Source organism: Periplaneta americana, chromosome 10 (genome assembly GCF_040183065.1).
Source record: "Periplaneta americana isolate PAMFEO1 chromosome 10, P.americana_PAMFEO1_priV1, whole genome shotgun sequence".
Lineage (NCBI taxonomy): Eukaryota > Metazoa > Arthropoda > Insecta > Blattodea > Blattidae > Periplaneta > Periplaneta americana.
Window position 1 is genome coordinate 35,755,408 of NC_091126.1, and position 24,105 is coordinate 35,779,512.

Consider the following 24,105-nt stretch of genomic DNA (forward strand, 5'->3'; position numbering starts at 1 on the left):
CGTGTTTGCAATTCATGTGCTTGAATCTGCTGTATCCTTAACCAGAAACACCATTTACTGTATTAATAAAGTTCGTTTAATGTTAACTTACATAGTAGGCGTAAATATTTGGAATAGACAGTAAATTTGTTAGAGCACACTTGTACATATTCTAGTTATGAGATTAATGTTCATACTACATAATCTCAAAATAATATCACAGTCTAGTATATACAGTCGCGAAGCTCAATACGTAGTAAATATGCAAACATTAGATAGTTGTTCACCACTAGGATTGCTAATATCGCCTCATTACAGGAATGCAAAATAGTACCGTCACAGTCTATTGTTTCTAGCACCCTCAAAACTCAAGCTTCATGACTGTATATAGTAGACTGTGATAATATCTTATTGCTGTATAATAACGTTGTAAGGAGAAGAAAGAGATTATACATCATAGTATATTAACAAAGTCATATATAGGGAAGGTGACTGAACCTAAACTACTGTTTGAAAATTACATCGCAAACTACTACAGCCGCTACTGCTGCTGTGATTACTCCTGCTCCTCTTTGACTATGGCTACCACCACCAATACCATCACAAGTGACCCATAACTGCTACTACAAGTATGGATTTGTATTGAAGTTTTTCATGAACAATGGAAATAATCCTATGTAAATCTCTCTGAGATATGTGCACAATTGAGTGTTCATCTAAACTGATGCGAGTCATTTATGTTTCTGCAATCTTTAACTGTAATTAATATGAACAATAAGTACTCTGGCTTATTTGAAACAATTTAACAGAAACACACGGAAACTTAGTTGTCTCTTAATGAATAATTTGTGTATTTGAATCGCTATATGTGAAATATGCTCATGGTTCAGACCTGGTTCCATCACTCATAATGTCACAAAATACTGTGCCCGTGAATATCCATTCACGAGAGTGCAAATGTTTATTTTTTCCTCAAAGAGGGCCTGAAGGCAAGCACCTTAGCCTTAGGGTTATTGTGCAACCTCCTTATATTGGAATAATTGTTGAAGTCCATTAGGATCGCTCTTCAAGCGCATGATTTACTGCATGGTGTCATCGTATCAATTCAGCCACAGCATCCAGTCTGACTGGAGATTTGATCCTCCTCCTTCCTGTGATGTTGTTCTGCGGCCTTCTCAGATTGATGACATGTTTGCAATTCATGTGCTTGAATCTGCTGTATCCTTAACCAGAAGAACATGTCGCAGTTGATTCCACGACTCACCAAGGTGCCATCTTTCCCAGGGAGCTACACTACCCTGGTCGCCAACAGTCTGCATAAAAGCCCCTGTGGTTTTGCTGGATATGTGCAGCTCTCACAGAAAGATGCCGCCTATAGGCAGATCCTGGAACCACGTCTGCCATGTCTTCCTGATAACCTGTAACTATTAAGATGATTAATGAAATGATACTAATGAAGGTGAAATGAGTCTGAGGCCCAACACTGAAGGTTACCAAGCAATTTTGCTTCGAGTGGTTGAAAAACCTCACAAAAACCCCAACCAGGATTTGAACCACGGCTCGCTTGTTTCATGTCCAAGAATGCTGTTACTCCATAGCAGTGGACGAGTGCAAATATAAGTCCTCCAGGAAAATTATAGACCCACATATACAGCCTTAGGCACAAAAAATTACCTTTCCCCTGTAGCATGAATTTGTCTGAGCCCACTTCCGTGCCTATAGGCATCCAACAAGAAAAACTCAGTGCGCAGAAACCAGCGGGCATGAATGTCTCGTGCAGATGACATATGCTCCCATTCCCAGCATGTGCGCTGCAAGGAGTCCGAGCTGAGTTTTGCTTGTAGGATACCTATAGTTTACGTGACTATGTAAAATATGTTTATTTTGCACTTCATTTACTCCCTTGATTATATCGTCGTTATAGATTAGTTATAAGTTATAACTAGGGACCGGATTTTTAGGTTTTTAAGAAGCCCATTTTAGATTATTGAAATAGGCGAAATAATTTTTTTATCCAAACTGTGAAAGGGGTCGCAAAAATTGTCTGATTGAGTGGTCGTCAGCACTCGCTGAAATGGGTAGAGTGCATAGAGGGTAAGGAACTCTGCTCTGTCGTGCACAAGGGATAGAGAGACAGCATACCTGCCAGCAGCGATGATTGCATGCTAGGGCTGTATCTTGTCCGTGGGTAAAAGACTCTAGCCCGAACGTGTAGTGCTGGTCTGATTGTTAAAAATGTACGCTTACAATCAATTTTAAATAACATAACCTTTTCCTTGGCGGTAAAGGTAGAATCTTTTCTAATCCACTGTTGTAATAATTATGTGATTTCACTTGTTTTGGTATAGCTTAACAAAACATAAAATATAAAAATTCTGTGTTAACACCAGAATAAGACAGACTGCACAGAGTCTTCAAAAAAGTTCACAACTTGGACCTGCACACGCAAGATCACAGTCTTCTATCAGAGAACATGCCTGAAAACTTCACGAATTTCAACAATGCGACTTGTTGCAGTTCAGTCACTTTAAACCCTTCTACTGGCATGTGATATATTTGATCAATGGAAATTCCAAAATACGTAGTCCCAATCAGTGCCCTTGAGAGGATGAATCCTCTGGAAGATGGCCTGCTATACAAAGAAAGACGGAATTTCCTGTTAACCATTTTATCCAAAACAAAAGACTGAAGAGGTAAAAACCGCAGATTGGGTTGCTTTCTCCAGTGTAGAAGAGAATAAAAATTATAAGATGTATGGAAATTTCTAAATATATTTCTATTAAATGCAGTAAATATAGAAAAATGCATATTAATTATGATTTAGGTTTTATTTTTTTTTATTATTTTTTTTTTTTGGTTAAGGTCCAGTTTAGGTTTTTTAAGTTTATTAGAATTTACATACATATATATGACTCTTATGACCATGATTCGGAAAAGTATCTAAGAAATTATGAGTTTAGAAGTAAGAAAAAAAAAATGGGCAAAAAAATTGTACATTTTTATTTAACGACGCACTTAATTGCTGAGGTTATATCAGCATCACCGGTGTGCTGGAATTTTGTCCCGCAGGAGTTCTTTCACATGCGAGTAAATCTACTAACATGAGCCTATCGCATTTAAACACAAATGTCATTGACCTGGGCTGGGATTGAACTCGCAACCTCGGGCACAAAAAGCCAGCATTCTACCGACTTCGCCACCCAGGCCGACAAAAATAGGCAAAAACCTGTAAATTCTGTCCCTAGTTATAACACTTGCATGCCAAGTGCACAGACCTCAATTAATTTCGATCGTTGCATAAAGACTACTAAAGTTTACAGGTATTAAAACTGCATGTAGGGTGCATCGAACTTAACTTCTCAACCTACCGATTTCTCCACTGAATGTAAAACTGAGTGCATTTTAGTCATTCCATTTCTCGACTGTTTGAATTGCAATATGAAAGCTTTGATATTGTTAAAATGGAGTCAAGAGACAGAGAACAGCAATGTTTTCGAAATATGAAGTGGAATTAGTTAGTAAAGAGTTTATATAAATACAAAGATGTAATTTCCCTGACAAATATTAAGTTTGATTACTCATTAAAACAATGTGGAATGGTATGCAGTATATGATTGTCTTCAATTTTCCTGGAGTATTTGTATGCTACATAAGCCTACCTTTTGTAGAAATAAAAGTCAAACTAATTACATTTTTTTAAACACATCTAATAATATTTTAATTGTTTGTAACAATAATGTAATTGGTTACATTAAACTATTACGTTAGTTTCAAGTAAAATGCAATTTTGTATACATTGAAACCTCATTTTACGGAGCAGATAGGTTATGTTCACTAATCAGCAGAGTTTCCTTATATGGACAGCTATCATTGAGGCTGCAAGGAAGGTAGTTTTTATAAGTTGTGCTCGAAGCAAGCATCAGTAGTGGCTGTGTCTTTTTGTGATGTAGGGTGTTCCATTCAAACTTTGCCATGTGCAAAGGAAAAGTAATTCATGTTCCTTTGACCAAAGATACTGAAGTGAAAATGAACAAGTGTGCACTAATAAACAATGTTTAATTGAGAATAAAATATTTTATTTATGCAACAATTCGGTGACGTAGCATAAGGCATACATAGATAACAGCTTAGGTAATGATTCTAAATGTGAAGGTGACTGTAAAATTAAACCATCATTTTTGTCTTTAAGGGCAGGTTTCAGTTCATATAAAAAAAAAATTGTAACCTTATTACTAACAATAAAATTATAAAAAAAACAAGGCATAATTGAGGGACCGATATAACAAAAGTAGTTTTACAATTTTTTGTTCTTTGTTTCTTTGGGTGTCATAAATTTATTTACGTTGGTCCTTATTTTGATTCAGATATATAAATACAACATTTCATTTCCAAATTATCATTGCCGAATATTTCCGCTATCTTCTGCTTTTTCAAAGTAATTAACTATTAATTAAATTGACCATCGATCATCAATTAAAGTTTATAATGTTACGCAAAATTTTAACTATCATTATAGTTGGTGCACCATACTTGTGACTTAACAGATACTAAGTCAGCAGTTAATGGTCGTTAAAACTTAAACGATGTTGATGCATCTGATCATTGGTCTATGAAGAGACTGAGAAAGCAACAAACAGAACAAAGGAAAAACAGAGTGGAGTTGTGCATAAGAATTTCGTTCACATGTGAACCTAATTTCTCATGGAATCAGCCAAAGTTTTCCGAAGGGGACTTGGCTGGTCATTTTTTGTCTTAGTTTATATGAGATTAGCAAAAATAACGATTAGTAGAATTTCAGTGATAAAGAAATTTATTGGTATTAAAAAAAATATTAGTGGAAGTGACAGTTGTAGAAGACTATAATTGGAGCTGCACTGTATTTCTATATGCATGTGCTGAAAAATATACTTGTACATATTCTCATGGAGCAGTGAAAATGTTTCAGAGAAAATAGCTTTTTAATACTTACTTACTTACTGGCTTTTAAGGAACCCGGAGGTTCATTGCCGCTCTCACATAAGCCTGCCATTGGTCCCTATCCTGAGCAAGATTATTCCATTCTCTATCATCATATCCCACCTCCCTCAAATCCATTTTAATATTATCTTCCCATCTACGTCTCGGCCTCCCTAAAGGTCTTTTTCCCTCCGGCCTCCCAACTAACACACTATATGCATTTCTGGATTTGCCCATATGTGCTACATGCTCTGCCCATCTCAAACGTCTGGATTTAATGTTCCTAATTATGTCAGGTGAAGAATACAATGCGTGCAGTTCTGTGTTGTGTAGCTTTTAGCTTTTTAATTATGAGTATTATTATTCTTTAACATTTAAAATTTTACTAATATTTGTACAGTAAAATTTAATACATACTGTTTACATTGCATGTACCATGTTTTAAGTTTTTAACACTATTATAAGATACATTCAAATACTCTTCTCAAAATGATGTGTAACGTTTTACTTCCATTGTTTATTGAACATCGTCATCATCTTAGACATAATTTTTATTAAAGTCTATCATCAATGAATGTGCTCTCAAATTCTTCAATTGTACTATGTTAAAATTTTCTCATTCTTAGAATTTGTGCAATTCTGTATTCTAATTATAGATTTGTAGTTTGTTTTATTTCTGATTTAATTTTGGCAGTCGTATGAAGAAAATGAGTGATATGTTGTGGCATAAAATTCTTTAAATACGGCTTCATAAGTATTACACAAAGTGATATTTTTATTTATCAAAATTAAACACTTTTTGTTGTAAAATCAGATAAAAAGAAGACCAAGTTGTGGAATCGAGAGTTGTTGCAATGTCATTGATTCTAAAATTGAGTATTTGGATATATCTCAAATTTCATTTCCGGTGTTTGTGCAATCTTCACACTAATTCCACTTTTTTTTATTTTCTAGCATGTGGTTATGCACGAAAACTAACATTATTTGCACATCAAGTTATTTTTCAGAATACCTGCATAACGAAGATTATTCATTGGTGTGGGGTGTAAAATCTCTTTTCTGGTAACATCAGGATGTATGGATCTAAAGAAAATCTAATGGAATTGAAGCTGCTTATTTTTGTAAGGCGTTTATCTGGTAAATTATGATTTTATGATTTGTGTAGTACAGAAATTTGGCACTGGTTCTTATTTAGTTTTAGTACGTAGCTAATATTAAAATTTGTCTTCCGCTTTGGAGTAATGATTAGCACATCTGACTGTGACACTAGCTGGCCTGGGTTCAAATCCTGGCTGGGACAAGTTACCTGGTTGAGTATTTTCCTGGAGTTTTCTCTTAGCCCATTAAGGGCAAATGCTGGTTAACTTTCGACACTGGACCCTGGACTCATCTCACTAGCACTATCACCTTCATCTCACTCAGATGTTAGATAACTATAGCAGTTGATGAAGCATCGTAAAATAAACTAAATAAAAAAATTAAAATTTTAATTCATATTCTCTTAGAACTATCCAATTATATTCTTTCACGTGCCACTTGGATAATCCTTAATTTTACAAATGCTGTACCAGGAAAACATCTGAGAAATCAAATGAGAAATTGAATTAGTTGTATCTCGCCAAATAAATTTTATAAATATTCAAACCATAAAATAAAATTATGTGATTTGTCTATAGCAGCGTTTCTCAAACCTTTTTGAAGTGGGGACCACTTTTTAAAGTCAGAACAGTTCCGTGGACCACCTTACTCTTGTTCCCTTTGAAAGCAAATTTATTATTTTCGTAGCATATTTTAATACCAATAGGCCTATATTGATATTTTAAAATTTAATTAAGATTCGGTACTTTGGTCCTCTGTTACGAATTGGGGTGGTCCCTGGCTGGATTACAGGCGTGGTGCCAGATGTGCAGGGAAAAAATGTCGAGAAACACTGCGTATATAGTGCTTTAAATCCCTCTTTTGTTGCTGAGAGTAGAGTGGGAAGTCGATAGATGGGTAGGGTAATAAATTTCATAAAATGCAGTACTGGGAGAAAAAGTGAAATTCGATTGCCATGTGTCATTTCCAAACTCTGAGGGCCGTATTCATAGACATTTTTAGCAGGGGTTTCCGGTGGATGATCAGCGTTTTTCGTGTTCATAAACCAGTGTTAGCGATGGGATATGATTTGAATTCTGTACAAGTAACCAGTGGATAGCCGGGGCTAGCTTAGTATGCTCATAGCGTGTGCTGCGAAATGTCTATGAATAGCATCCTGAGATTTTAAGCTATAGTGTAATACGCAGTTCGTTTGAATTTTATTTTTTTCTTCTGTCTTTTTTGAAGGACCACAAGTACAGACCTCGAGGACCACAGGTGGTCCGCGGACCATAGTTTGATAAACGCTGGTCTATAGCATTCTGCTACATATTTGTATATTCTATTTCATTTCATGGACACTGGGTATTCTTTCCCTCGAGGTAAAATGAGGCGAGAATATGATGTTAACTCATAAAGCAGGAACCCATGTCACCCTGTTCCACATGAACCCTCAGGGGCCTGAAGCAGAACACTTATAATAATAGTTTTGCGCTTTTGTTTTCCAAAATGTTCATATAGACTATATATATGACTTAATGTTTCTGCTGTGTGTTCAATTCGATATTTCCTGGAAAGAGTTTAAATTGTATTCAGTAATTGTAACTGTTCTGAACCAGTTCCACTGGTTCCAGTAAAATTTATTTGTGTACGTACCTGTACCTTAAAATGAATTTCGTTGCATCAAACTATCTTCTCGTCCAGGAAATCAACTGGTAATTATTGTGCTTTAAGGGGAGAGTACTGGAGTAATATCTTTTAATCTGTCTTGCTTTCTTTGTAGTGAGTTGTCTTTGTCCAGTACAACTTTGTACTTCGGACTATGTCTGAATTTATGTTGTGCTTTTTATTGCATGTGCTCTTTGAGTACTTTATTTTTCAGATTAATTACTTGAAAGTCTGCAAATGTTGTTTGCTATACTTACAAAAACTGAACATTTTGATTCTGTATATATATATTTATGTCATTCTAATTCCATAAAGTATGCATGCGATTCTGTTTGTTATACTTTATATAGAATGACTTTTAAACATATATAATCTAAATGCGTTCATTATATGTGGTCAGTGTATTATATTAATATTAATCAGTGTTGTGTGTTTGGCGAGTTTGTGGGTTTACCACACCAAGAATTTGAAAAAGTCGTTTACAAAGGATTTAGAATTTTGTCTATTGAACACTCTATATGGTTTCAAAAGTGGAAATTCATTTGGATAGATCTTATAAACTCGTTGCATTCAATACACTCTATTACATTTTTGTAAGTCTTAATTATAGGTCCTCTCATTACAGAATATGTAAGATTTATAGTTTATTCTGATATCACTTTCGTCATAACGTTAGGCTGAAGGTTCAAGTTTTTGTGTTACTGTGTTCAACTTTACAAATTTATGAAATTTTCTTTCATTTTGTAACAGGAGTGTCCATTTAATGCATGCTTTATCACAGCCAAACCTTTTATATATATCTATTTTTCAACACTTTTTCATTTTTGATTTAACGAGTTTATATTTCTTCAGTTAACGGTACAGTACTACTAACAAATATAATGAGTGTCATTCATTCATGGTGTTCTACCCAAGGGTAGGTATTTCACTGCAATCCCAGTATTCTCCAGTCTTTCCTATTATCTGCATTTCTCTGTCTCTGCATATGATCCATATATGAGGGGCTCACAACCAGAGTGAACCAAGTCCACCAGTGGTCAGTTTGTGGATTAATACAATCTTGGATGAAGAAAACTTAGATTTATTAATTGCCATAACAAACCAAGTCCATAACTCATTTGTTACTCCACAGAGGGCAGCATTTCCTATGGGAGGTGAAGGTTACTAAGCGTGAGCCAGGAACTTTAAGACTCAATTTCTCAAAATTATTCCAGAAGGATTTGGTCCACTCTGGTTGTGAACCCTTCATATGTTAATGTCGTTTATCATGTGATATCTTCTTCTGTCCCGAACTCTTCTCCCGTTCACCATTCCTTTCAGTGCATCCTTCACTAGACAGTTTCTTCACAATCAGTGACCCAACCAATTCTTTTTCTCTTTCTGATCAGTTTCAGCATCATTCTTTCTTCACCCACTCTTTCCATCACAACTTCGTTTCTTACACTGTCCATTTCACACGCTCCATTCTTTGCCATATCCACATTTCAAATGCTTCTATTCACTTCTCTTCACTTCGTCGTAATGTCCATGTTTCTGTCCTATACAATGCTACACTCCACACAGAGCACTTCACTAGTCTCTTCCTTAGTTCTTTCTCCAGAGGTCTGCAGAAGAAACTCCTTTTTCTATTAAAAGCTTCCTTTGCCATTGCTATTCTCCTTTTGACTTCTTGGCAACAGCTCATGTTACTACTTATAGTACACCCCAAGTATTTGAAGCTGCCTCATTTAGAATTCGCAAGTTTACCTTCTTTACTTTTCTTCCTATGACCATGGTCTTCGTCTTGTTGGCATTTATGTTCATTCCATATTGCTCAGAGCTGTCATTTAGCTCCAGTAGCATATCCCTTAGTATCATCTTCTCTTCAGCTAACAGTGCCATATCATCAGAAAATCTTACACACTTTATTCTTCTTCCTCATACTATCACTCCTCCCATATTCTGTAAACAGTTCTCACTAAATCGTCCAAGTAGATATTGAACAGGGTAGGTGATAAAAAAGGCATCCATGTCGTACTCCTCTCCCTATTTCAATTCCTTCTGACATTTTTTTTCTCCTATCCTGACTTTGACTCGTTTCATATAAAGGTTACTGAACAGCTCCTGTCTTTTCAATCCACGTCAATTTTCTTTAGGATCCCCATCAGCTTATTCCAATCCACTCTGTCAGACACCTTTTCTAAGTCCACAAATACTATATACACTTTTTTATTCTTCTCTAGGTATCTTTCTCTGATTGTTCATACCAGTCCACTGGCATCTCTCGTATCTTTTCCCTTCCTGAAGCCAAACTGCTCTTCTTTCAACTATTCTTCTATCTTAGAATATAAACGTCGATTCAGTATTTGCCGAAGAATCTTTGCCGAGTGAGATATCAGACTGATAGTCCTGAACTCGTTACATTTCTTGGCATTATTTTTCTTCGGTATTCGAAGCAACACTGTTTCCATGAAATCTTCAGGCAAGTCACCTTGCTCATACATTTTGTTGCATAATGATAGAATTTCCTTTTTGTCTTCACCCAAGCATTTCACTAATTCAGTGCGGATTCCATCAACTCCTGTTGCTTTCCCATTCTTAATTTCCTTAAGTGCTAGTTCAACTTTTTCCCTTAAAATAGAAAATCCTTTTTCGTCTTCTGATATGGCTGCTTTGTCTTCTATAGCCATGTCATCCTTTTCTCATATAACTCTTCTACATATTTCGTACATATGTTCAGTTTTCCTGGCCTGTCTGTTATTTCATTTTCGATTTCGTCTTCTATCAACCACATGGATTTGCTTTTATTTTTGAAGTCCTATATTAAATCATATTTTCCTTTTATGCAAATCTGGATTTCAGGTAGTAGCTCCCTGTAAAGCAGGTTTGAATAATTTTAAGGAAAAATTGTTCCAGGGCTGGGTATCGATCCCGGAACCCTTCGCTTAGCACACAAATGCTCTCCTGACTTCCTTTTGTCTCTAGATTCTCTGTTTCTTTACACTTCTCCGCTAAACTGGAGAATTCCCACGGTATCTTTGAACCGTGCCATTACGTTTAGCACCAAATTTAAGTAAATACACAATCTTGCCAACATAAGAACACGACGTTGGTGTGTGGCGTCGTTGGAGGGAGAAATTTGTTTCTTTTCTCTCTCTACCTCCTTCGTTCTGAACATTACTGAGAGATAGCTACAAGATATATTTGCGCAAATATATTGAAGTAGATTACGTGACCTATTACGTGACTTAGATGAGAGTCTCGAGACAAAACAGTTTTGCTATATTTATTTTTTTTTATGAAATGTTTAGCACAGGAACGCCATTTCGTAATTTTATTTAAGAAACAAGCCAAACAAATTATCTTTGCATCAAAAAACGGATGCTCCCTGGACCAAATTATCGTATTTTATAATTGTTTGAATGCAACAGAAGCCAGAAGTCTTGCACTTGACTAATGCAGTGAATTATTTAAGAATATAGTCGCGAATTTTACTACCACCATTTCGATTGTGTTTTGTTTGGCACGGCTCGGTACGGCCTGGTGACTAGTGGCCAGCGAGTAACGTCTACTATCGACATTGCTCTGCCGTGGGTATTATCCAGTTGTTCCCATTTCTCTTTCATCCAGTCTTCCTTCGCCTTATCAGTTTCTCTTCTTAGTTCGTTGTTTAGTTTCTTTTACCTTCTTCTGTGTTGATGTTTTCCCCTCTTCCTCTTTCTTCCATTTTCTCCAACATTTTCCCTGTGACCCAAGGTTTCTTAATTCTTCCACCTTCTGTGTATTCCAATTTTTCTTCTGCTGTTGTCGTTATACAGTTTTTCACGTTGGGGCCCCCTGGGATCTTTTAAGATGCGAAATAGAGAGTGGTGTGCAGAAAGCAACGGGAAGCTACCGCTTTTACCTTTCCCAAGAAAAACTGCAAACATGGCATGATGAGTCTTTCCACTGTAAAAGATTCCAGACGTAAACTATCCACCCATAATGAGCATGTTTGTCAGTAATTATCATAGGTTATACCACGAGTCTCTCTTCATACGTAATTTAATGTAGGAAAAATATAATATAGTGATTTGTGGCTCTAATACAAAATGCAGGCTAATGGCTCAATTTATACGTGAGACCATGAATTATTACACTCACTTCCTATTTTCAGTTAAAAAAGTAATAATGAGAAAATCATACTTATCTGTGATAAAGCATTTGCAGCTTCATGGCTTTTATGACTTTATTTTATTCTGAACTCGTTAATACTGTATTTTCAGCTTTGCATCCCATTACTCCAAGCCATCCTTTATTAATGGCTAGACATAATCTGGAAGTAGGAAGTATTACAGCTTCAAGAGCCCAACGTTCCAATCGTCAGCGACGGTATCAGTATCTGCAGCTCAATAACCCTCGAAATCCAAACCCTCCCGTGATACTTCAGAGGTAGGACTTTTTCATTTGACAATTACAGCACTAGTAATTTCCCCTTTGGTTGTTGTACTATATTTATCTTTCACACACACAGGCTGTTGGGCCCAGCTGCTCATGACATTCCTGCTTCAGCAAGCCAAGCTCTTGCATCAACATTCCGTGACACAAGGGTCGTTGTCATGGATAATGGACTGGGAATCTTGACGAATTCAGAAGAGGAGCAGATAGATTTTGTGGTACGTTGAAAATATTTTCATAACCCCATAAAATGAATTTTGTTATTCAAATGATTTATTATTATTAAATACATGAAGTAATATTTTAGAAAATAATTTTTTCTTCTACACTTTTTCGTATTCAAGTAATGTAAGTATTGTATATAATTTTATTGCTCTTTCATTATACTATAAAACTTTTATTCCAAAATTCATAGAGGAACTTATTTTCGGAATCTTTCATAGAAACATAAGAAGACTTTGATATACATTCTATCTACTATGAAAATTTTGGGTTAATATGTTTATTGTACATTTGCTTCAACTTATGCACACATTACAAACAACATGGTTTTATACTTATTACTTATGGCTTTTAAGGAACCCGGAGGTTCATTACCACTCTTATATAAGTCCATCATTGGTCCCTATCTTGTGCAAGATTAATCCAGTCTCTATCATCACATCCCACCTCCCAAATTCATTTTAATACTATCCTCCCATCCACGTCTCAACCTTTCCAAAGGTCTTTTTCCCTCCGGTCTCCCAACTAACCCCCATTACGAGGCTTATTGTGTAGTTTCGTAACAAACTGTGTTTACGGTGATGGGTTGTTAGCCCTTTGCCCAATCCCCAAGCTGGAGGACCACCCCTTATCGGCTGTCCACAACTGCTTATTCAATATATTTGCAGCTACCCTCCATATCTGGAGGCAATCTTCTCTATCTGCAACCTGAGGATGCGCTCTGCCATGGGATAGGGACCCACAATACATGGTTTTATACTTAATTACAAATGGCTTTTAAGGAACCCGCAGGTTCATTGCTGCCCTCACATAAGCCCGCCATCGGTCCCTATCCTGGGCAAGATTAATCCAGTCTCTATCATCATATCCTACCTGTCTCAAATACATTTTAATATTATCCTCCCATCTATGTCTCAGCCTCCCCAAAGTTCTTTTTCTCTCCGGTCTCCCAACTAACACCCATGCCGAGGCTTATTGTGTAGTTTCGTAACAAGCTGTTTTTATGGTGATGGGTTGTTAGCCCTTCGTCCAATCCCCAAGGTGGAGGACCACCCTTTCTCCTTATCGGCTGTCCACAACTGCTTATTCAATATATTTGCAGCAACCCTCCATATCTGGAGGCCATCTCCTCTATCTGCAACCTGAGGACGCGCTCTGCCATGGTGATAGGGACCCACAAGACATGGCTTTATACTTAATTACTTACAAATGGCTTTTAAGGAACCTGCAAGTTCATTGCCGCCCTCACATAAGCCCGCCATCAGTCCCTATCCTGAGCAAGATTAATCCAGTCTTTATCATCATATCCTACCTTTCTCAAATCCATTTCAATATTATCCTCCCATCTGTGTCTCGGGTCGACCTGGTTGGCGAGTTGGTATAGCGCTGGCCTTCTATGCCCAAGGTTGCGGGTTCGATCCCGGCAAGGTTGATGGCATTTAAATGTGCTTAAATGAGACAGGCTCATGTCAGTAGATTTACTTGCATGTAAAAGAACTCCTGCGGGACAAAATTCCGGGACATCCGGTGATGCTGATATAACCTCTGCAGTTGCGAGCATTGTTAAATAAAACATAACATAACATTTCTACGTCTCGGCCTCCCCAAAGGTCTTTTTCCCTCCGGTCTTCCACATTTATAGTTTTAAAAATGTTATACCGCAAAAACTGCATTCAAATGCCCTTTTTCAGTGTAATCTTTCATCATAAAAGTTGCTATTGTAGGCGGATGCAAATTTATAGCAGAAATGTCTTGCATCTGCACAATAGGACTTGGATGTGATAATTTTACAGTATACACTTTAGTCGAAAGCATGCGATTTACTTAAGCCAGTTTCAGTGGTTCTGTCACATTAGTCTGTGCTGCATATATATATATATATATGTGCAAACTTTCGGGGTTGGAATAGACAATTCATAGTAAGTAAACACTGAATATCGAACCATAATGTTGTATATTGCTTTGAATTTTGAAGGATCAGTCTGGTTACCTGTTTGGCCCAAGCTTGGCTGCTACGCTGAATAACATCCCCACTGCACTTCATTGGTGGACAGAGGAGTGTAAGCTGCTAGATGGAGACTCGAGCCCTGACTGTGTCACAGGTAAAGTTACATACTTTTAGTATGTTGTGATTGTAACTGATCTATTCTGTTAACCATCAGTCACTTAAGTGAAAAAATTTAAATGAGATCAGAGGACATTGAGAAATTGATACTGAGGTTGATATTGATCACATCAAAATTTACTACGAATATTACACTTATTGTAAGCACTCACACTGTGTTGGAACAATTGTGGCAAAAGTTAAAGTAAATTCAGTTTTTAAATATATATTTGTTTTATTTCAGGAGTGGTTCACAGTTTAGTGCCTCATTTGGAAAAGCTTCGTGATGAAGAAATTGCTGAGCGTAAAGAAAAGCGCAGGAAACAGCAGGAAGAGGAGGAAGCTAAGAAGAAGAAAACTGATGATGATGGGAAAAAGAATGAAACTGAAGGTAAATAAGTATGATTGTGTGGGATATTCTTTTAAAAGATTGTACTTCTTACTTCTGAGCAGCATGCCTTTCATCCTGTCAATATATTTTAAATTGACAAAAATGATAGAAATTGTTTCGAAATTTTATATTATTTCACAAGCATATTTGGTAATCTACAACGTAAGATGTTAAAGGTGAATAAGGATTTGACCATTATGGCACAGTAGAAACGACCAGAAATAAACCAAGGCTGGATATGAATTAGTATATATAATAAAATATAATTAAACAAGGAGTACAAATAAATATAAATATATGATTTAATAATAACAATAATAATCCTAGTCTGTGTCATTTTTGAGGTCAACATTTTTCTAGCTGTTCTTTTATATTTAGTGCATGCTGAATTCAAAAATATAACTCATTTTGCTCAATAAGGTCAGATTTTCTTGCTGTCGCATTTTTTAAAAAGATGGTATTTGAGAAATAAATTATATCTTGTAATTATGAAGTTATATTAATTATGGTTTCAAATCATACTTACATTTGTATAAATAGTAAAATATGTGTATAGAATGAAACACGAACACCATTATTGTGGGGGGAAAAAAGGACCCGTGCATCTGGAACATGCCTTTTGAGGTACCAGCAAGTCTGCAAATACGCTCACATCCCAGAGACCCTGGTATCTCTCTTCCTTCACTAGAATAATATTGTTATTGTTGATACATTCACTCGCAGTTTAAACTTAAGTATTATGTATGAGAACCTTACCTTTTGAAGAACTTAATTTTCTCACTTCCATTTTGTTGAAGTGTAGATCTAGTGAAGTGTGGAATGTATTCTGACAATCGGTAAATGATTCATTATCCATGATATGGATTTTAAGGGACTTTAAGGTGAATGATTATTTATCTGGTAATGCAACAATATAAAGATAATTAAGCACACATAGTTTTCAAATTAGACAAGTTTTGCAGATAGAAACATTTGGCCTATCAGTCCAATAGTTCGATGTTCTTAATGAACTGAATCAAACTACTGACTGGGACAGTCGATAGCTCATCAAGCTTTGTTGGAAAATGTTTTTTAAAGATGAAAGCTCTTTGATGAGCTGGGTTGATATTATTCCCCATCCTGTACAGGTTCTTCTTGAGAACAGTGTCCTTGGAACTGCAATGCTCTGTGGTTTCCACAGAAACAATTCATCATACTGATTCAATCTCAACTAAAGGTGATAAAGAATGTTCTAATGGACCCATTTATATGGAAAACTTAAAAGGTGTAGGTAAAACCCTCTAGTTCTCATCTTGCTCTCGCGAAATTACTTTTGTTTAACACGATATCTTTTATACTTCCGTAAAAGGTAAGAGAGCATGCAAGTAAATAGAGACCTATACCAAAAATAGGCCGAGAACTGATAACATTTTGTACTGATAAGTACTTGGCGGCCAGGTAGCTCAGTTGGTAGAGCAGCTGGCTACGGACTGGAAGGTCCGGGGTTCGATCCCAGGTGGTGACAGGATTTTTTCTCGTTGCCAAACTTTCAGAACGGCCCCGAGGTTCACTCAGCCTCCTATAAAATTGAGTACCGGGTCTTTCCCGGGGGTAAAAGGTGGTCAGAGCGTGGTGCCGACCACACCACCTCATTCTAGTGCCGAGGTCATGGAAAGCATGGGGCTCTACCTCCATGCCCCCAAGCACCTTCATGGCAAGTTACGGGGATACCTTTACCTTTTTTTACCTTTTACTGATAAGTACTTTAGGGTAGGATTATGACAAGAGTAGGAGTTGGGCGAATATACACATGCGCGACCAAATGTCTTCCTATTATAAAAATGTTTACTGTTGTATCAGTGGTAGATAGTATCTCAATCCAAATTGTAATATTTTGTCCAGATGCTGCTATGGAGGTAGTCGTCAACAACGGTGAAGGTGCTTCCACAAATAGTAGAGAAAACCAAGTTACACAAGGAAGCTCTGGCATTGCTGCAGCTGCAGCAGATGTTGCCTCTGCTACAGAAAACTTAGCAGAATCCATTGTAGACTCTGTTTTACGACCTGCCATGAGTCAGAGTGGTGCTGCCGCAGCAGCTGCTGCTGTTACTACATCATCTTCTAGTCACATGGATAATGCAGATGATGACGATATTGAAGATGACCAGAACCAACAGTCGAGGAATGAAGACCAAGAAATGGAGCTTACTCCGGTAGAAGTTCGTGCTGGTGTTGGTGACGCTCCAGACTTCTCAGAGCTCACAACAGGTCTGCTGAGTTCCTTGTCTGAAATATTGCCTTCTGTCACTGCAGCTCAGAGGGCACTGAGAAGTGGTGCCGAAACAGGCATAGGGCAAGAGACAGAGTCAGAGTCCTACCCCGAAGCATCCTACGAGTCTTCCTATCCAAACAGTGCAAGCAGTCTGGACTCGACACAGTTGGGCTCGATGCTGGCACAGAGCTGCAACACTGCCACACCCGCCCCAGCAGCATCATACAGTCGAGACGACGACGAGGCAAGGAGCCCACCGCAAGGTGCAGCGTCTGACTCGGACAATTCCAACATGAATCCTGCATGTGGGCCGCCACCACCATTGATTCCACTGGACGAGGTTGTGAACATGGATATAACTGAGACTGTGGACGAGGAGGAGGAAGATGACGACGATGAAGAAGATGATGAAGTACACATCTCATATCCCCGAAGTGCCTCTCGCACCCTTCTTGAGAGCATTCGCAGAGCAGGACATAGTCCACGAAATCTTCAGGAAGCTGTGGACATGGTTGCCTTTGAGTCCACTGGCAGACTATTAAACGAGATGGAAGAAGCAGCTAATGCTTCTGGTTTGGAAACCGTGAGAGAATTGGATGATATGCAGTCTCCCCTCTCTAATGGTGTACGACACCCAATGAATGCAATAAATGGATCTGAGTCCCTAGATCTGGAAGCAGCTGCCTCTTGGTTGAGGTCGCAAGTGGAAGCTCGAGTTTCACAGCATCAGAGGGAAGGTGACCTGCAGCAGCATGGCTCTCAGCACTCTGAAGGAAGTCAATCCCACGAAGATTCTATAAGGCAAAGAGTTGGTCCAATCCAGGGAAACTTATTCGAACACAAGTAAGTACGTTTTCAATTAGTGTACCGAAATCTCGATTAAAGGATTGCATTATGAAATGATTCGAAAATCTCAGGGAAGGGAATTTTGTTACAGTTAAGGGGGATGTCATTGAAAGTACATTTTTTTAAAATCATTACAACCAAATTTTATGTCTGTTTTTGACACCAAATTCATTACATCCCCCCCCCCCCCACTAAAGCTATAGTCCCGTCGCTCTAATTTCCGGCAGCCAATTGTGTTGCAGGTCGGCTACATTTTAAATGTGTATGTCTTGTGATTCGCTGATTCATTTCTTAAGGCTCGATAAATACTTAATATAATCACCTGCCATTTTAGCTCATTTTTTGGTGTTCGCAGAAAGCACACGACGTTATTTGCCGCTCAATTATTTGCTGAATTACATTGCGTTTGATTTATTATCATAGGAGCTACGACATGATAATGTTTAACGGTGTGGCAAATAGATTCCTCATATGGTAGCTCGGCAATGTGAGAACAAAAATGGCGAATGATACTACCTACCTAGACTTTATAGAGACTTTACTTTCTAAGACGTAAGTAAAGGGGCGGAGTCACGCCGGAAATAACAACGTCGGGACTATAAGTTCAACAGTTAAAGAAATTCTTGAATTGCAGTGCCAACACTGACTCCGGTGAGACACCAGCAGTTGCCAGCAGTAGTGGTGGAGAAGGGTCCACCAGTAATACTGGACTGGGACCAGAGATTCCAGAGGGGGTTGATCCATCATTCCTTGCTGCACTGCCAGATGAAATGAGAGAAGAAGTGATTGCAGAGCAGTTAAGGTGAAGATCTAGTAGCCATATACACAATCCTTCACAATTTGTTATTGTTTATCATTTCTTGCATTTGCGTCATTATATTGTCTTAAATGCAGGTTACAACGTTTAAGGCAGCGAGCTCAACAACAGTCCACTGAATCTGCGCCCCCAAGTGTAACAGAAGTGAATCCTGAGTTCTTAGCTGCACTGCCACCTGCAATTCAGGAAGAAGTTTTGGCCCAACAAAGGCTAGAACAGCAGCGTCAAGCAGCTGCAGCTGCAAATCCAAATGATCCTGTTGATGCAGCTGCATTCTTCCAGAACCTCCAGCCGTCATTAAGGCAGGCGGTAAGTGAATATATGAATCTTTATGCATGGAAAGTATCCAGCCTACCCAAGGCATAACCTCCTTCAGAGTACTCCCTTAAGGACCTCTCATCCCAACACCCCTTCCAATTTTCAAAACAGTATGAAAAACCCTCTTTTGGGATCAGCTTTGCTGTCAGATGCCCTAAATCTCGTCTGTAGTCTGCATTCGTTTCCCTTTCAGTGATAATTTTACCTTTGGGAAAAGTTAGAAGTTGCAGGAGCTAATCTGGCCTATATGGGAAATGGTGTTGTGCGATGTTTTGCAGAAAAATGCATTATAATGAAGGTGCCAGTCACTGTTCATATCTGCGACCATTTTCTTCTCACCACATTCCTCAGCAGTCAAAGAACATCGATATATTGATCATTATTTATTATCTGGCATCGAAGAGTGTGTGCGTGATGGACAACATCTTCATGGTTAGACTTCTGACACTTTATCTGTGCACTAAGTCGAAGTCAGTGGTGGGGGAGAGGGTTGCCTCACTACAAAAATATCAGTTTAACGAGACATGCTTAGAGTAGTATAATATAATGCATAAACATACTATTATGTCATATACCCAAATTGAATAAAGAGAACAGAAAGAGGAATATTTCCTGTGCTTTTAGAAGCACTAGATAAGCACATGTATTCCTTACTCAGAGACAACAATTGGGCCTGGTTTCTTCAAACTTTGTTAAATTATAACAGTGTGTTATTCCATTTTAACTGTAAACTTAACAGTTGAAGCATTTCTTCAACTATTCTTAGTACTAACAGGCTGTTAAAACCTATGTTAATTTAACTGCCCAATTTCATGCAGTTAAATCATTTAACTCTCTGTTAGTATAGAAGTATCGAATATGACTGGTGTGTTAGATGCTTAACTTATATGTCTGGATTATTTAGAAAATGATATCTATGAATACATAAACAGAGGGGATGATTTCTGTGATTTGACAGACCAGAAGTTCATACAAAGGTATAGGCTATTTTCCGCCAAACCTCACTTTTCGCTTTCAACTTAGATCCGTTTGTTTGTTTATTCTCAATAATTGGTTTATACTGCGAAATAATTTCCAGCAGAAGGTTTCTTTCGAACAAAGAGAAATTAGTCCCACGATTTCTTTTTGTTCCAGTGTTTTCCATTTCATAACAGCAATACCAATATGCCACTCCATGTTACTGTGATACAGACGAGGAAAGAAGCAGAAATCAAACCTGGGAGAATAGTCCTCTTGCTTCTATCCTCTCTGAATCAAACAACGGAAACAAGCGAGAATCACAATTGTCAGAGTTCAGAAAACAGAAGTGAGCCTATACTTGTTCATAGGTTATGGTTAAACTCTAGAATCTCTGGTCCTAACAGAGAGTTAACAAACAGAATGTTAAAATATGAAATGTAAAGTTGAAGAAACGCAATATTTTTAACAGCAATTCATACTTTTAACTTATAGTTAATTAACGCTATCTTGGGTACATTTTAACAAAGGTTGAAGAAACCGGGCCTTGATGTTTTCTGGAAATGCGAAAGTGTAGGTGGAGCACTGTTCTGCACATGTGCAGTGTGGTCCTTCTGTCTTTCATCGTCCTTCTCTCTCACACACTAATGGTTGGAGAACACATAGGTATAGTACCAGAAGTCTAAAAATTACAGTAATCATAATCATATTACATCACTCCTACATTGCCAACTCATCTTCGGACATGGAGACTGAGACAAATTCTATTGGCAAGACTGGACTTTTCTATTGGGCTCATTGCATGACTCATCTCCGGTTATGACTTTCTGAGGAAATCTAGCAGTTTCAAGCAAGTCCTGTACAAATTTATCACGAAATTCGTTATGCTTTTGTAACAGGAGTCCTGGAACGAATTTTGCCACAACACACTTCATGTCAAGATCCTCTGTCAAAATCTTTGAAACAATAAATTGTTAAAGAGAATCTCCAGATACTGTAAATGTTACATTGCCAGCTTATACAGTATTCTGCATTTCGGGTGTTCTACTTGTTGAACGCCTTCCAGAACGTGGATCACTGAAATAGATTCTCAGCCATCTTTGAAGCATTGGTGATACAATTTTATCCGGGATTTACGCCCTTGAATCATCCCCGAGAGCCCTGTTAATTTATTCATATATGTAATTTACACAGAAACATGGCCATTTGGAAACAAAACTTGATGTACATTTGCTAATCTAATCACGTTTTCATTGTCATTCAGTACAAGAACTCGCTTAAGAGTGTCTGTTCACACATGCACAATAAGTTCTCTTCTGGTTGACAAATTACACCAAGGTTTCATGACTGGTTCTTAAGGAATTCAAAATGGCTGGATACCTTCCAGACAGAACTCTTATTATTCGCTGTTGCAATTTTTCTTTCTACTTGAAATTTGACTGTTTAAATTCATTGGATGAAGAAAACTCAAACTTTTTCTCTTCATCCAATTAAACTTGGTTTCATTGAACTGTGTTGTTTTCCTAATAGCAGAACCATCTTTGCCATAATAGTAATTTGAGTAATTTTTAATTAGTGGATATTGATCACCAAACATATTTCAGATCTTGACGGACATGGAGGACTCGCAGATATCTGTTCTTCCACCTGACTTAGCACAAGAGGCTCAGAACTTGCGCCGTGAATGGGAAGCTCGCAACCGACAACTTATGCAGGAGCGACTATTTGGCCATGTCAGTCATAGCAGCAGTGCTCTTTCTTCAATTCTGCGGAGCTCTGGCACAGGTATTAGTGATCACACTAATTCTTCAATTTGAAGTATTCCATTTCAAAATGCAAACTTATTACAGTTTTGAAATATTATTACCTATGCATAAGAAAATAAATTACGCTAAATTTAGTTTGGGCAATATTGAACTGTATAGACTCAGAAACAAAATTTGGGCCACCTGAATTTTCCAAGTTCCTGTTATAACATACTGGGTCTGTACAACTGCCGGTATGTTACAAGAAGAGGAAAGTTGAAATATGGAAACTGTAAAAGTTCCATAATTTGAGTCATTTAATGCAAAACAGTATGGCAAAAAGGATCTCAACTCCAAATTTGTTCATTTTTCATATTCAACTTTCTATACCTGAAATATTAGTTATGTGCAAAATTGCATATCTTTGAGCTACTGTACAAATGGTAAGGGTTGTTAAAATATTATGCTTTTAGTGCACAAAATATTTCCCGATCATAATAAAAATCATAAATAAATATTTAAGTTGTCATTAGAAAGTGCATGGAGAGCCTTATTAACAACATTATTTTTTGGAGCCAATTCGAAAATTATAGTCAAAGAAAATAATTAAAGTGTTTTTTTTTTTTTTGTGATAATTGAAAATTCAGAATTTAGAATGTGATAAAAAAATAAACTTTCTTACATCAATTATATTTGTTAAACTGTGAAAATTTCATGTTAGAGCCTTCAATAATATGCTAGTTATGAATTAAAATAACTCGCCAGACGGAGGGGGGGGGGGTTCCTCCCGCCATAACTGCTGGGAAATGGCTCTGCGTTAAGTTGCAGTATGAGTCACACGTTTACTGCTAACAGCCACATAAACTGCATGTGTATAAACTCTCTTGTGAAGTATTAGTTTTGAAGAATTTAGTCTTATTAGCATTTTAATTTTAATATCTTTCCTTTCTGCAGGGCGTGTTGGAGCCACTAGATATGCTATCCATGCTGTTCCGCAGAGAGCCCAGTGGGGTGCATGGAACTCCCGTCCAGAGGCACATCCAAGTCTCAGTGCACTTTCGTCAGGTAATCTGAGGTAAGTTACTCTTGCTTGTTTCTGTTTTCTTTTTTATTTCTATCTGTCTTTAATGCAATTTAGGGATCAGTTCTATAGGTCATTTCAAGCAAAAATTGTCATATGAACATAGGTTCAATTATCACATCATTATTATTATTATTATTATTATTATTATTATTATTATTTCTTCTTTTTTACTTGTAAAAATCCATATGTTGTACTGAGAAAAAGGCTTGTAACTTATAATTTTAATACAAAAAGTGCGGCATTCACTAAGGGAAATGGGTTCCGCTGTGACATGAAGTATGAGGGGAGAGAGAGAATAGGTCAGGTCTGGTGACATCAGCTGTCAATGGGCAGGCCTAAAGGTACGGTAACATGTCGCTACTTTTGCTGCGCAACTTTTGTACTGCAGCTGCAAAAGTTGCGTGTCGTGTTCACACGTAAGCCAAAAGTAGTGTGCTGTGCAACCAGAGTGCTGCAAAAGTTGCAATTGGAGGTTTCGAGTCTGTTCACACACAAGGCTCTACTTTTGCAGCCGCAGTCTTGCTGCAGGTTTCCATCTCCGTGTTGACTTCTCAATATACATTTTGTGGTTATGTTTGCATTATTAATAAACTCATGCGAAAGCTTACTTATCTATTATTTACTTTTCTGTCCTAACTAGTATTCAGAAATTGGCATTATTTTTACTATAAAGCTTTTAAAAACGCCTATATACTTAAATGATAACCAACAGCATATTCACGTAATCAATGTTGGCAACCCTCCTGTTTGAAACTACACTACGGAAAATTAAAAAAAATGAATTATATCGTCAGCAAATGTACTCAGACTGTGTTGTGCATTTAGTAACTGTTACAAATAATTTATTTTCATCACATCTAACATTGAAGTATATCCAAACAATAAAAGTTATCATTGGCACATTTGGATAGCAACACTGGTTGCAACCACAGCAAAAGTTTCAACAAAACCAATATCAAAAATGCTGCGGCTGCAACCCTGAGAACCCTGTTCACACGTCGCTGCTTCTAAGCTGTGCGCAGCATGAAAAAGTAGCTAGCAGCAGGTTCGGCAGCCGCTACTTTTCAGGTTGCACCGTTGTTCACACGTCGCAGTACGAGAGTTGCGCAATTTTTTGTACTGCAGCGCTGCAAAGGTAGCGACGCGTGACCGTACCTTAACATCAGCATTTCGCTTACATTGGAAGCTATCCCTTTAAGAGAGCAGGCGACGTATATATTATCAACATGATGCTCGCTCCCCCCCTCCCCCCCCCCCACTCACTTTTCTCGTGC

At 37.5% G+C, this 24,105-nt stretch overlaps 1 protein-coding gene across 13 annotated transcripts in view; it reads left to right on the plus strand.

The window, feature by feature from the left end:
* The window catches only part of HUWE1 (HECT, UBA and WWE domain containing E3 ubiquitin protein ligase 1), a 149,159-nt gene that overhangs the window by 101,850 nt on the left and 23,204 nt on the right, over positions 1-24,105 (plus strand). For 10 of the 13 annotated variants that reach the window (XM_069837221.1, XM_069837223.1, XM_069837228.1 and 7 more), the window contains 9 exons: positions 11,925-12,090; positions 12,173-12,314; positions 14,294-14,420; positions 14,667-14,813; positions 16,695-17,907; positions 18,545-18,712; positions 18,805-19,036; positions 21,607-21,790; positions 22,702-22,822. In XM_069837221.1, the coding sequence (XP_069693322.1) occupies positions 11,925-12,090; positions 12,173-12,314; positions 14,294-14,420; positions 14,667-14,813; positions 16,695-17,907; positions 18,545-18,712; positions 18,805-19,036; positions 21,607-21,790; positions 22,702-22,822 (2,500 nt within the window). The remainder of the gene's footprint in view (positions 1-11,924; positions 12,091-12,172; positions 12,315-14,293; positions 14,421-14,666; positions 14,814-16,694; positions 17,908-18,544; positions 18,713-18,804; positions 19,037-21,606; positions 21,791-22,701; positions 22,823-24,105) is intronic. The other 3 variants (XM_069837224.1, XM_069837227.1, XM_069837232.1) reach the window with 1 other exon arrangement.